The sequence below is a fragment of the Perna viridis genome, chromosome 2, assembly GCF_037379345.1.
Source record: "Perna viridis isolate PV_CMFRI_1.1 ecotype Kerala chromosome 2, ASM3737934v1, whole genome shotgun sequence".
Lineage (NCBI taxonomy): Eukaryota > Metazoa > Mollusca > Bivalvia > Mytilida > Mytilidae > Perna > Perna viridis.
This window is the reverse complement of record NC_142446.1, coordinates 39,654,129-39,669,514: the sequence shown is the minus strand read 5'-3', so window position 1 is coordinate 39,669,514 and position 15,386 is coordinate 39,654,129. Positions and strand designations below refer to the sequence as shown.

Here is a 15,386-nt window from a genome sequence, read left to right as displayed (position 1 = left end):
AAAGTTATTTTAAAAATTGAACTTGAAAGTAATTTTATTCCACTTGAACTGATCTGTTAATACATTTATTTTCAGAGTATGTTTACTGGAGAAAAGCTCAGATCAGATACATTAAGAGGAGTACTAACTAGTATGGCTTTATTCCCCTTAAACAAAATGTTACTCCTTGGAGCAGACAATGGCACAGTATCATTATTCTGTTAAGACATATTTGTTTCATGTGAAGAGTTCAAAGATTATAAACAATATTATTATACCTTACATAATAAAGGATTAATTCTATTGGATGAAATATAATCATGTGACATTGATTAATTTGGATATTTTTAGTTTTCATCGCAAGAAAGGTTGAATAACCCCCAAAATTCATGCCATCAATGAATAACTCTATTATTCACTGGTGAATAACCAATCAAAAATACAAGAGCAGGTGAATAACCCATTGACATTTTTTTAAGGATGGCCTACCACATTTGAAACCATGCATTTTTTGTCAGTCCTTTGTTTGTTCGGTATAATAAAACAATTACGGCACTCTAACCCTAGATCGGGTTGACAATTTTGGATATTCACCTCCTCAGAGGGCCGTAATTGTATATTATGGCTGTGCTTGTATGCAGATCATTGATCATGTGTGTGTGTGTGTGTGTTTTGCCAATTATTAGTGTAATGTGCAAATCATGTTTGTGTATTGTATCACTTATGGATGTGTATTATGTGAAGCTGATGTGTGTGTATTGTGTATTTTAAGAAGAACTGTTTTTGTATGATACCAAGTTTTGCAGTTTTTGCCTTACCATAAACTCAATGTTCTATGGAAATGTAAAGTTTGCATTGAAAACTTTGTGGCTGTTCTGAAATTCACAAATTCAAAGCTCTACGAATAAACGGAAATTGGTAGTCGTGAATAAAAGAACCATCACATTGTATTTTGCTATTTGACGTTTCACATATCTTTTGTTTGGTCTAGTTGTTTCTGTGTATTGCTTGTTTTATTTGCAGGAGATGTGTTTATTTAATACATAATTTAACATTCTCAAGGTATTACTTCAGTTATTTTTTTATTTTTATACATGTGCTTTATTACACTATGTACTTTATATTTCTATCTGTGTCAGAGAATTTAGGATAATGGCCTTATTGATACAAACTGCATTATTATCCTCATTTGGACTTTTTGGATTGAATTATTTCAATATCATTTAATCAAATACATAATGGGTTAAACTTCCCTTTTTATGAGGTTTAGAAATTTGCCATGGGATATTGGAAAACAGAATTAAATTGACACATTAACAAAGCTTTTCTTCATGTATAAAGCTGAAGTATATGAAGTGAAGAAAATATTTGGTTCAATTCATAATGTGTGCAACAAATAAAGAATTTGTATTAGGTAAACAGAATCAAATTGTCACAAATTGTTTATCAACACAGAATTGTGTTAAATAAGAATGTAAAACAACACATATTGAATGTTTTTTATACATATTGAGAAATATTGAAAAGGGTTAATGTAAAAATGGAAAGTTTATCCCTTAGAAGAAGTTTTTATGAGTTAGAACTATTTGAATGTAAAAGCTTATGCAATTTCATATCAACTTGATGGTGTTCACATGCTGCAAATGTTTAGGAATGTGCAATATTTTAAAAGTAAGTGGCTTTCTTTGTTAAAAGTATTTGAAATTAAAAAAAATACACTAGCTGGTGTCAAGGTTTTTTATAAATTCAATCTTTAATTAATGAGATACAAATCCTGTTGTTCATTAAAACAAATATTCCTATTTCTAAGATAGCAGCATTATGATATTTGAAAAAAAAAACATTGGAGCCACTCACGATTTTACCAGACGTCTTTTAAGGAGCCAGTTCTAGGGTAAGGGACACAACTCTTACATATCATTGGAATGTTGGTATTCAGCATTTTATATTATTAATCTCATATAAGCATCAACGTAACTTGGACTGATTTCATTCTGTTTCAAATGAAAGCTTGATAAACTTAGGTGAAATTGAATACGATACAAACATACCAATGATTTCAAGAGTCATGTCTCTTACCCTAGGCTTACCTCCTTAAGTCAGCAATAAAAAATAATACGTGTACAAAAAAAAAAAAAAGATCTTTAGAAATGACATGTTTAAACAGTAACCTTAATAACAACTGTATGATATATCAATATTTTATATCTAAGTGAAAAAACTTCTATGAACAGTAAAATTGACCTTGACCCCCTATCCAGTTAAGGTAGATCTTTACCAAATATTTTTGTCTATAGATTCTCCTAATATGTACATTGAAGGTCTCCTCAAGTGAACATACTATAAAATTTTAATACAGAAAAACGTAGGTCATTAGACTTGATTTCAAGATAATATTGAGCCTAAATGTAGGCGATTTTTACAAGATTTTATGTAAATTCTGTAGAAAATTTGGACTATTTCACAAACTATTAAAATCTAGCTTTCGAGTTTCTTAAAACTGACATTTTTTCATACTAGTATTTCAGAAGAGGAATTGTGTGTCCCAAACTTTTTTTCTTGTAAAAAAGAATTTCCATTAAATTTCTGTGAATTATTTAACCCCAAAATTGTTTCCTTCAAAGAGATTTTTAAAATAAATGTAATTTTAACATATATTATTTCATGTCAACCTAAGATAGAAGGTTCTGTGTAATAGTAATGATCTACCTTAAGCAGATATAAAAACAATCTTTATATTGACCAGCCAGAAAACAATGAAAACTGTTACATGTATATATTTCTATACTTTCTGTAGCCATATACTTTTATTGGTTTTGCACTAATTACAATTTTTGTCTCGCCTGCAACGAAATTCGTCGAAGGCGAGGCTCAGGTTTTGTTTTTACAGCAACGATAGCGACGGTGTCCACAAACTTAATATCAAGTTTTCTGACAAGTTCATTTAAACCTGAGCCCCTTATACTAGGTCAATGATATTTGGTGCCATCATTGTATTACAAATTCATACCAATTTTATGCATATATACCCACAGTCATGGTATGTTTATGGCAAGCCAAAGTGGACAAAAATGAGTATTTCTAACATTTCTAATACATGTATTTCTAACATTAAAAAATGATTTTTTTAATATTACAAATTCATTTTCAAATATTACAAATTAGATTTCTTATATCACAAAACATTTTTAAAAAATCATTTTTTTAATATTAAAAATTCAGTTGAATTTTTTAACATTAGAAATTGATTTCTAATATTTGAAAATGGACTTGTTGTGTTCATGACGATTTTGTAATATTAAAAAGTGTGAATGATTTTGCAATATTGCGAAGTGATTTTCTAATATTACAAATTCCTTTTCTAATATTACAAATTCAATTTGTAATATTACCAAATGTGTGAGGTTTTGTATTATTACTAAATCAGGAATTTCTAATATTAAAAAATATTTTTCGGATATTAAAGAATGATTTTGTAATATTAAAAAGTGTGTTTTCTAATATTAAAAATGATTTTTTAATATTACAAATTTATTTTCAAATATTACAAATTAGATTTCTAATTTGTTACTTTTTTAATATTAAAAAATCGATTGAATTTCTTATATTAAAAACCTACTTTTAAATATTAGAAATTGATTTTCTAATATTAGAAAATGGATTTGTCGTATTCCATTACGATTTTTTAATATTAGAAAATCAATTTGTAAAATTAAAAAATGTGACTGATTTTGCAATATTGCTAAGTGATTATCGAATATTACAAATTCCTTTTCTAATATTACAAATTCAATTTGTAATATTACAAAATGTGTGATAATTTATAATATTACTAAATCAGGAATTTGTAATATTAGAAAATGAATTTTTATTATTACAAAGTTAATTTCTAATATAAAAAATAGTTTCTAATATTAAAAAAATGATTTTGTAATATTAAAAAATTCCTTTTCTAGTATTACAAAATATTGATTTTTGTCCACTTTGGCTTGCCATATATGTTGACTTAGAAAATTCAATGTAAAAGTTCATGTTAAGGTTTTCTTATAGTTCATGCAGACATTTTTATTTGAATTCCATCTTTACGTAAATCCCAACTATCTTAATGTGATGAAATAAAAAGCAATTACTCCTCAGGTACTCACATTTTTGCCATTCATAATCACATGTTATTATAAAAAGAATTTTCCACTTGTAGTATTTCTCATCTTTAATTTGTCAGATATTCCAATTCCTCAGTCCTTTCTTATTTCGTAATATTATATACATTTAGTCATCAAACATGTTGTAATTATGTGACCACTTTTTATACCATGCCACACGAAGTGGTGACGTATTGTGTGATGGCATCCAGAAAAGTTTAGTTTAGTGTTCATCCATCTGTCGCCTAGTGCAAAATGATAATTTTGTAATTTCAGACTTATCTTTGTTGCAAAATGATAATTTTGTAAGTTCATATTATTATACGAAATATGAAAGCAACACAAAAATAGTATTTAACAAATGCACCATTATAATGACAGTATCGAACAGGCGAGACTTATCTTTGTGATAACAGTTTATTTTTCTTCAAATCTTTTTTTTTTTTTTTGTGAACACAAACTTACATCAAGAACATTAGGCACAAATTGCCAAAAAAAAACAAACAAAAAAAAACCAAGTTTTTCATATTTGTTCCTTCCAATATGATATTAATTTGATATCTACCACATTTCTTGACACTATTCGTCACACCGTCATCTATTCAATTATTTTAATATTAGATATACACCCTTTAAAAGTAATTATAATAATTCAGAAATTTAATATTGTTACATTTATTTTTATTTCCATTATTAGATATAATGCTTTCGTTCGTGAAATTTGATAATTTTTAATAGGCAAGTTTGTAATGATCATGAGCCAAGCTAGTATTTAATACAAAAGTAATATTGCAAAATGTACAACTGACTATATCTAAAAGCAGACAAAAACAAACACAGGAAAGATAGATGTTCTTGGTATGTCCTTTTCCAATGCATTTTTGTTTAAGGTAAATAGCTTTCATTATTTATTTGATATAAGGAGTACAGATCTTCCGGGTGAGGTCCATTTACTTAATAGCAATCTTAAACTTTAAATTAAATGGGGAGCTTACATTACGTTTTTTTTTAACAAAGAAGTGAAATATAACTAAAAGGCCCACAATACTAAAATAAAATGAAATAATAGGATGCCGTTCACTTCATTATGCCTTTTCATTTATTTTGTTTAATGTTTACTTTTCATTCGAAAATAATACGATGATTCCAAAATGTGTATTTTTGACTGCAGTGTATATATTATATTTTAAAAGCTTTATACATCGGTAATATAAATTTAGAGTAGTGAGAAACATGTTAATTAGTATCATTGGTTTTCATTTCAACATCAAAGAGATAACTTTGTGTGATTCTTTATTGAATAATTGAGTTGCTTGCAATCTACTTCGCTTGCTATTACATCTATACGTTTTTTGTTGACGTTATCTTCAGATCAAAATCTAATAGTTCTTTGATTTATTATGTAGCTGTATTTAAAACTAAAAATTTTCACGTATTACAAACAAAATATTAGCATTTAAAAGCATAACATTCAACAATTTTATCTAATGTAATAGTATCAAAGAAATCATTATCTATTACTAAAAAATAATCATGGAACTGCAAGCAATCTATTTTGGTCATGTAGTCGACCATATCTAGTTAGCGCGCACCGTACAGTGACAATGGCAGATCGGATAATTCATTACAATCGTGGAATATCGATTCCAGATAATGACAAACAAGGAAATTCTGTAGTTACACAAAATTATCATAAAAATATTGACTTTTAAGAGTGCTATTAATGCGGAAACAACTATCTTTTATTTTAAATGATTAAGGTAAGTGAAACAAATTATCCTTATTCTCTAAACGCCATTTCAAATTCAGCTGGCCGGTATCATTTGGAAAACAACGTTCCTGATATTGATGAGCTGTTTTCTGTTCATTTTATCACGAGTTACTCCAAGGACTGATAATAAAATATTTGTTGTGAATTCAAAATTTCTCCAGTCGCAATTGGCGTTGAATTATGCGATATGTTTTGATTCTATTTTGCTGAATTTTGTTATGAAGATGCATCACATCAACATTTATATATTTGACTGGTCGTAAATATAAAAATTATTCCTGAAGTATGTGAAATTGAGATTTAAACTACGATTTGAACAATTAAAAAGAAATGAGAAATAATGATAAAGTCCTGAAATTTTATAGCACGAAAACAAAGTACATTTCACTAACGACTTGTACCGCTCTCATTTTTTAAACTTCAAATATGTAAAACAGTTTTTTCTATGAGACGCGGGGTATGCAAAGTTCGGTTGCATTCCATTCAAATTAAATTAGATTAAGGATGTATACGAATTAATTGTTACTGTCCTCAATACCTGATTTAAATCGTTTTAGAAAGATTGGTTGGTGCATTGTAACTGCTCCTGAGATGTTTTCCAATTATGACTAGTTTGAACCAAATTAACCATTGGAACGTCATCATAAAATACTGATTACACCATATATATATATATATATATATATATATATATATATATATATATATATATTTATTTATTTATTTATTTATTTTCAGGATGATTTCTTCCTCAACACAAACCCTATCGTGGCGAATATTTAACCATAGTTTTTCTTTATTGATCTGTTTAGTCGACATCTCAGGTGGAACAGGTATGTCAGTTTCTTCAATGATTCGTTTCTCACTACACATGAATTTTGACACATGCAATAACAATACTGTCAGATGATACATGCCTCAAATACATTAGGCATTATTGAAATTTCTTAAGTTAAGGTTATCACAACAATCATTGCTATTAGTAATAATCTATAGCATAAAGTTATATGTTGACAATGATAATCTGAAATGATTCATCAATAGTTATCATTATCAATCAAACTAGTCTTGTGATTTACAACAATCGATAATAGATACATTCACAATACTTCTTATAATTGCTTATAGGTTAAGATAGATTGTTTCCAGATATCTTATATCAATTACTATTTCATTTTTTATAATTCGCATAATAAAAGAGAACTGTTTTGTATGAATTAAAGCGCAACTTATTTAATTAGATACTATTGTATTTGGTTTTTAGATCTAAGATTCATGTGGAGAGACTGTCATCGAGATATATACCTGGTAAACAGCAAGTATGATGTATATTTTGTCAGCTGGAATGGCGAGCAATACGACCCACATTGCTCAATGAATTTTAAATTAAACAGTTACGGTCTTACAAGTTTCGAGGTCTGTGCCAAAATATCAGTGCTTTCACTCAATTGCAACGGTCCAGAAGTCATTTTTGCAAAGATTTTTGGTCATGACACAAAGGTGAGTAAAGCTGATTTTTTAAAAAATTTACGACCTTTCATTTTATCCGTCTATTTATATGGCCATGGGTCTATATTATCAGTCATCGATAGACCAAGAACAAAAATAATTTCATTGCCATGAAAAATCGACATGACAACCATTTATATACACTATGTTTTTTCTCAAATATGTGCGAATTAAACATTTGACCTTAGAGAAGCAGAAGCACTGAGAGCCCGATTTCAGTCTGACAGGAAGTTAACCTGTAATACTGAGTAAGGATCTTTACTAGTTTCGTATCTTTAACAAAAGATAACAAAATGTTTATCCGTTTATAGTTCACGTCTTCAAGTTTTGTTTAATAAAGAAAAATGATAAATCCATATTGACGCAAAGTAAAACGCACAATAATTATTATTTTTTCAAATATAACAATTTCAACATTATCTTCTTACAGGTTAGATCTGCCTCATATTAAAAATAAACACGCCATCTGCAAGTCAATTTAAAAACAAAGGATAAGTGCAATTGGAACTTTATTGTTGTCGTGGTCTCTGTCAGCCAAAATATTGTACAAATTGCATGTCATTCTGGCATTTGACCACAAGTATAATCACATTCGGGAGATTCGGAGTTAGTCCTTTATTGTAATAATTATACTCGGTTCTGAAGCTTGGGTGATTATCTCTTATTAAAGTATCGTTTGACTTGAACTACTTGTTTTTATCATATCCATTAACATTCGTTCTTGTGCTATCCTATCTTTATTGAGTTCTCAATTATTTTGTAGCGATATAACTGTTATGATCTTCTACCAGTGGATGAATTTTGCGACAAGAGTTATATCAAAATAAAATTACAGCCTTTCAGTGGGATAATACCAAAAGAGAATTCTAGCTCAAAAGTTAGAATCACTATCTACGCGAAAGAACTAACATCTTTAAATGCCGACGATAAAATTGGAAGTAAGTTGTATTATATAAAAAAAAAACAAAAAAACAAAAAAACAAAAAACAAAAACAAAACAAAACCAAAAACAAGCCCAATAGTAGATACGTTTGAATCAAACTGTAGGTATGTAATAACAAGGTAATTAGTATTCCTAAAAAAAATCCAGGATGGAGAAAGGCTCGGCACCTTGGTTGCATTCAAAAGCATGTATTCTTTTGTAACAGGACACTACAATTGTGCTTATTGATTTTAAAACTGTTCATAAATAGTAATATTCTGTCAAATTTATTATCATTGTCAAAAATATACTTTTTTGTATACTGTATAATATTTCCTGCACTTTCAGATTTAGAGTTTGTGATTGTAGTTGGAGTAATAGCGTCTATAGTGTTTTCAGTTATAGTAATTGTGTCTGGAATTCTGTGCTGTGGATGGGGAACTGTTATGCGATCGTGCTACACCTCTGTGTTTGGTCCGAAAAGAACTGATGGGGTTGTTTTGGGAGTACTAAATAACACGGACCGGGGTGTTTTACATGTGGTGACCGAGGATTCCGTCCATCTCTCCGAAAATGACCATTTCAATTTTAGAAACTGACTGCATTTGCCATGTTGGAGGTTATTTTTTAACATACAAGATATGCCTTACAAATGATGCACAAAGGTTCTCTCCACTTACGAGATATAGATAGTGCATTCAGGAACAAGATATATACCCAGCTATGCAAATTATGTCGGTAAGGTCACCAGAGATTGATTTATCCGATGTGAATCTAGTGGTGTCTTGTCAATGCCGTAAAATAATGAAAACTAGAACTTGATTTCTGTGAGCTGTCATTCAGGTTATATCAGACTATTAGATCATTCTTAGAAAACAAGCTCACTTGCAAATAAGTGTAACACCAAATGTATATAATGACTAAACAGAAGTTGCGCTTCTTCAGTTTAAATGACTCGACATGTTTTTATATGTGTGTTTATAACACGTCTCTTTCCGCGCATGATGTAGACTATGTTCGACGACTTTTTTCTCGTTGGGTCTTCTCATATTTTATTTAATATCAGTTTTTTTTAAATGTACATTTATAAATTTAAGCTTTAATTTTCACCTTAACGTATCTATTTTCCATTGTATGATGTAAGTTTTTGTATTTTAAACTTAGTAATATGGTATGTGTTTTTGCGTTTTTTCCTTCTTAATATACTGATGTAATAAAATTTGCACGGACAAAGAACTGAACATGGCACAACTAATCATGTGCAGATCGATATTTCAATAATTGTTGTCTAAACAAATTCAGAATTTTTTTATGTAATCAAAGTGATAGAAATTTTAACAATTGAAAAGTCATAAAATTAGCATTAAATAAACTCTCCAAAGTAAAACCATTGCTTATTATGAAAAAAAGCAATTAAAAATGACAAACACGACAAATTGCGCTATCTCAAATAGTAGTTTGTTAAAGTCCATTATCATATAGGCATTGTTTGCTTTGAATTATGCCGAGTTATTGTTTTTAATAGAACCACATAGAAGTGTTGGCGTCGTCTATTGTAATATATTTTTTTTTCAAATTGTCAAATTCATTCACCCATTAGTTTTGGAGGAGAATATTTTCAAAGATGAAAATGTAAAATTCGAGAAAAAAATCTATTTCAGGACCCATTACTCAAACATCCGTCTGCAGATCTTTGTGACAATTTGCTGAACAATATCACTTCCAGCCAGATTTGAGCTAAACACAAGTTTTTTTTTTTTTGTTTTTTTTTTTTGTTCTTTGCAAAATTCTGCAATTTGACCCCTATGGCGTATTTTTAGTAACGGCAGTCACAATTTAGCAAGATCATAAATCCCAATTTACGGATCATAGAGCATATTATAAGAAACTGTCATGCCAAGTTTGATCGCAATTCTTCCAGCAGATTCAGAGGAGAAGATGTTCAAAGTTCTCGGCGGCCCATGTTTATCCACAGATAAAAAATCTCAAATGTGATTGTGCGCAGGGAACATGACAAATTCTGATCAGTTTTGTTTGGTAGGTTCAGATATTAAAATGTTTAAGATGAAAGCATTAAGAAATTAGAAACGTAGAAAAGGGCAATAAGTCCAATATCGGTTAACATTTTTTACGGAAATTGGTATTCAGGTAGATGTCAATATGCTTAACATTTTAAGCATCAGTCAGAATCTGACTAAATCTAATGGTTTTATACATATTTGCAAAAATCTACAGTTTTACCCCAATGTTCTATTTTTAGAAAAGGGGGTCATGTTTTATCACGGATTTAAAAAAAAACAACTGTCATTTTGTGAATCGGTCTATGGATATTCATGATTTTTTTGGTCCGAATTCTATGCTTTGTCAAATGTTTAATCAAAAACTAGTGTTGTTTCTAGTTTGAATTTTGTCCAAATACTTACCCAATTGTTTAGGGTTCGACTTTTCCTTTTAATCCGTATCTGAGGTGCTCCCCTAAAAAGCTGTTTTTGTTCTTGTGACCGAATAGAATTTTTGTGTTTTTGCTTTCTGGTCGTATGTTTGGTCACGTTACTGGCAGAAAGTTTATTTCAGTGTTCAGCATCATGTCAACCAGGTTTGACTTCTCTTTTTATATATATGAAAATAAATTAATTAGTTTGACGTTAACTGTTACTTAAAATGTTGTTAAAACTGTCTAGTGTTAACAAAACTTAGTATCAATATTTCTGAGGGTATTCTGCAAAGAACTGATGTGGGGATTTTTGACCTGTTGAAAAACATGGCTGCTGTTACTAAAAGTAGCACAAAGGGGTCAGTCAGAAGTTTTTTGCATATATAACCAAAACCGTTATGTTTAACCGTTTTTTTTTCAATCGCCGAAATGATCCTTGTTAAAAGGTCTACAAATGTCTGCATTGGATAAAGATCTCGACGACTCCTTATTAAAGTTATTGCCCTTGAATGATTTTTTTACGGTTTTCGGCTAACATCTTGAAAACTATGACAGATAGAAAGAAATTTTTAATTGATGAAATAAACCTTATCTTAAGTCATATCAAAGTCTTCTTTGGGTCCAAATTTGAAAGGCAAACATTCAACAGGTGAGCGATTCAGGCTTCTTGGAGCCTCTTGTTTCCATTGTTACCAATAAACTGAGTTTTCCGCTCCTGGCCAAGGGTTATCAGCTAAAGCTATCGATTGACATCCGTCATCATCCTCTGAAACTACTGGACAAAATTTTAAAAAATATGTGATTCTTTCTTAGGGTATTCTGCCCAAATTTTATGCTCCGATCTTTGATATGTGGAAAAAAAATGGCCGTCTTTGCTAAAAAATAGAACATATGAGTTAGCAGTATTTTAGATATATATAAAAAGAAAAACCCTCATGTTTAACCCAATTCTGACTAAATACAAGTGTTAAACACGATGAGATCTACTTGTGTTGAAATTTGCGTGAAAATCGGATGACTATGTTTCAGTTATTGCCCTTTGTGGGCGTTTTTATGCTATTTTTACTAAGTTAGCTTCAAAAACCTTCTCAGAAACTAAAGGACAAAGTTCAATGAAAGTTAGTTTGATTGTTTTCTAAGTTATTCTGCAAAAATTATTATCTGATTTTTTATTCTTGGAAAAAACTTGGCCGCCGTTAATAAAAAATAAAACATAATGGCCAGACAGCAGTTTTTTGCATATACCTCCAAAACTGTAAGGTTTAGCAAATTCTAACAAAGTTTAAGTCTTCAGCATGATGAGATCGATCACTGGTCAATTTTTTTTTACCAATGTTTGATTTTGTTTATGTTATTACTTACGAAAATCTTCTCCCGTAAAACTGCTGAATATAATTCAATGAAAGTATGGTTATCAACTTTAAAAGGATAGCAGTTAGCTTAAAGAAGTTAATTACCATCAAAAGGACATGATCTTTCATCAGTCAGAATAAAAGAACACAAAAATCGAATGGCGCTATATGGACTTACGGCCCCTGAAAATAAAATTTTTACGTGTTCTTGCCGTTTGCTTGATATTACTAGTATTTCATCTTCCCAGAAGATACAATACAAATAAGAACCAAACGTCTTGTTGATATTCCTTAGGGTGTTCTGCCCAGAACTGTGGTGGGGATTTTGTATTCGTTTACAGTTCCCAGGTTTTAGTGGAGTGCGAGTTCCTCATTTGCTTTTGTTACTTTGTATGTATGAATTTAGTTACTTTATGTTCTTTGTTGTGTATGTCTGTTTTCCGTTTCTGGTCTTTGTCCCTGGATTACATTCTTTTGATTACCACTATAACCTTTGTTCCCTTGATTACTCTTTTACCCACATGGCCGCTGATACTATAAATTAACTGAAGGGATGGAATATCGATTTGTTTGCATAAATATCTTCAACAATTATGTGAAGACAAATTCTGAAAGTAGTTAAAAACATGATGAAATCTATCCATTGTGAAATTTATGTGATGTTCTGTTGATCCATATTGAAGGAATTGCTCTTTATGACGTTTTCTTGGTTATTTTCATGTTATCATTTCTAAAACCTATTTCTCTGAAACTAGACATTTACCAAACTTTATACATGTATTCCTTAGGATATTGTACACAAAACGTATGTGTGGATTTGTGATCTATGGACAAACATGGCTGCCGTTCCTAAAAATAGATCGAAGTAGTAAAACAGTAGTTTTTTTTTCAAAATTCGCTTGGTTAAGAAAATTCTGACTCGTGTCAGCATGGTGTAATTAAACCATGGAAATATTTGAGTGAAAATCTGTTGCCCCTTATTTGATGTATTGTCTTTTTTAGTTTTCATTTTGCTTTCTTGATATTTTTTTTTTTAAAGATCAACTCCTCTGAAACATCAACTACTAAATGTTTTGATACTTTATAGGCGTCATTATCTCAATTCTCTTTAATTATAAATGATCTGAATTTATGTGTAACTCAAACTGATCAGTGGTAGCGGGAATTATATAAGTATAGGGGCATCTTCATTTGATGAACATTTTGTTCAATATGATGCGACTAAATGATGTTGATTCTCCCGGCTTTTTATGGCTTCTTATTTCATGATAGTAGGCTATCAATAAGATTAATGCTGATAGTTAAAACATTTTTTTAACTCCACTCGTCTTTGAAAGTATCGAAGTTTGCTAATTTTCCTCTAAAACAATACCGTTTTCGTATTATGAGAATACTCAAGTTCAGAAAACATTCATGGAAGAATAACTTGTTCTAATATGAAAACAAAAATGTGATTTTATTCACATAATAGATACCCATCCTTGTTTACCGTTGACTATTTTTGGTGTTGAGTACTTAATGGTTAAATTTAATTTTATCAGGATATTTCTATGTGTATTTTGTTTTAATGCCGCTGATTAGAGGTTAATCCTAAAACACATTAACAACATACTGGAATTTTACAATATAAATATGAGTGGTATTTTTGTTGTTGTGTAGGTTGAGTCAACTTTGAAAGTGAAATTTAGTGCAACTGTAGTGTAGAATCCCATTTATTGTGATTCTTTTTGGGAATACGATATATATTACCTCCAGGGGACATTTCTTCAATACAAACTATATATTGTTTCGCAGTACAGAACATATACAACGTCTGAGTACGATTGAAAACATGACTAACTTACTTGAGGCAGCTGGTAAAAAATATGATCTTATCGTAGGTCGTTCGAAAAAAAACCCTAAACAAAGGATTTTCAGTACGAATCTCTCTAGTGATTATAAGAAATGATATATATGGTAAATAAACATCGTTTTGTTTTAGCCTCATATTACGAAAAAAACTCTTTTTATTCATTTATAAATTATTTGTCATGAGGAAAATAATGCAATAAAAACCTGTACTGTACAACTGATTGTGGAGAAAATCATGTATTTACAGTGCATTCTATTGCAGCGCTAAGTAGTCACTTGTTTTGCATAAGTTACATTATCATGACGTCAATCATATCATTTTTAAATGTGCATGATATTTTTTTTACAATGAAACAATATTGCAAATAATTTTTTTTCTGAACTGTTGTTGTACCAACGGCAATCAAAGTCAATGACAAATACATAAAAAAAAACGGAATTCTAGTGGGGACAAAGACATAACTTAACAGATAGAAACTTAACAACATACAAAACTTAGAAGAGAACGTTATAAATCACTGAACAGCAACGACTTGTGACTTCGAATAATGATGCATGCAAGGCAAGCGTCATCTACTTTTCTTGGAGCACTTGCTAAGTAGCCTTGTCATGCATTGTAAAAGAGAGAAGATGGAACAAATTTGTCGTCAACGTTGAGATGGTCACCATCACGTTAATGTTATAAATCTAGATCTGAAATAGCCCTGTTAAAAGGCTTATAATTTAGAAAAGCAGAAAGATGTAATCATCGAATACGGAAGCCAATGGAATGTTAGCAAATAGGAATGAATACATCGGCAATATCGTATGTCGTCTCCTTTATCATGTTTTAAATTTCGTTCTCATTGAATTGCAATATTCGGTAAAGATATGAGGCACAATTGGAGTACCATACATCCATGCAATGATTCCGTCAATCGAGATCGTGTCTAATATTACCAAATGCACGCTCATTTAAGGGCATACTTCTTCTGAATATGAAATAAAATGATAGATTCAGATTCTAGTCAATCATTCGAAATTTCACAATCACTTTTACGGAAAGCTATCAAACCAATTTTCACAACTTTTTAAAGTATTGATTTTGAATTTCAAAAGATGACCTCCACCATAAAGTCTGAACCAAACAGAAAAAGTGAAAGAAAATCACAGAATTACGGAGCTGACAATTTTTAGACAGTAGTCAAAAATAATAATCAAAGAGGGGAGTCCAGATAACAAATGGCAATTTTGATAAAGAATAAATTTAACCTTCATACGCTCAACAATTCATATGTATTTACTTGCTAATGTGACCTTTTTGACCTGTTTAAGATGTCTTATTATCAATTTAGGATCCTAGAATTGTTACGAAAGTGTTAAATGCCAAAAGTGATAAACTAATAAGTTATTATTTATGCTTAATTCAAAACAGATGCATATGAAT

At 30.0% G+C, this 15,386-nt stretch overlaps 2 protein-coding genes across 4 annotated transcripts in view; both read left to right on the top strand.

The window, feature by feature from the left end:
• The window catches only part of LOC148625008 (WD repeat-containing protein 81-like), a 28,691-nt gene extending 26,986 nt beyond the window's left edge, over positions 1 to 1,705 (top strand). For both annotated transcript variants that reach the window (XM_088568194.1, XM_088568193.1), the window contains exon 26: positions 76 to 1,705. In XM_088568194.1, coding sequence (XP_088424320.1) covers positions 76 to 204 — 129 coding nt within the window. In that variant the 3' untranslated portion in view covers positions 205 to 1,705. The remainder of the gene's footprint in view (positions 1 to 75) is intronic.
• A 3,829-nt stretch (positions 1,706 to 5,534) lies between these two features.
• On the top strand, positions 5,535 to 9,497 carry LOC148625007 (uncharacterized). 2 transcript variants are annotated; one of them, XM_088568191.1, is made up of 5 exons: positions 5,535 to 5,881; positions 6,631 to 6,725; positions 7,157 to 7,392; positions 8,165 to 8,339; positions 8,672 to 9,497. In XM_088568191.1, exons 2-5 carry the CDS (start codon positions 6,632 to 6,634, stop codon positions 8,920 to 8,922), a joined length of 756 nt encoding a protein of 251 aa, XP_088424317.1. In that variant the 5' UTR covers positions 5,535 to 5,881; position 6,631; the 3' UTR covers positions 8,923 to 9,497. The 2 variants fall into 2 exon arrangements, with proteins under 2 accessions (XP_088424317.1, XP_088424318.1); XM_088568192.1 differs by lacking the exon at positions 6,631 to 6,725 and having other exon boundaries at positions 5,537 to 5,881.
• Positions 9,498 to 15,386: the final 5,889 nt, after the last annotated feature.

Excerpts from the sequence above, each read along its gene's own strand:
- LOC148625007 (XM_088568191.1), top strand. The coding sequence starts at position 6,632 with ATGATTTCTTCCTCAACACAAACCCTATCGTGGCGAATATTTAACCAT. Across the intron at positions 7,393-8,164 it reads TTTTTGGTCATGACACAAAG|CGATATAACTGTTATGATCT; the intron begins GTGAGTAAAGCT and ends ATTATTTTGTAG. Across the intron at positions 8,340-8,671 it reads TGCCGACGATAAAATTGGAA|ATTTAGAGTTTGTGATTGTA; the intron begins GTAAGTTGTATT and ends CTGCACTTTCAG.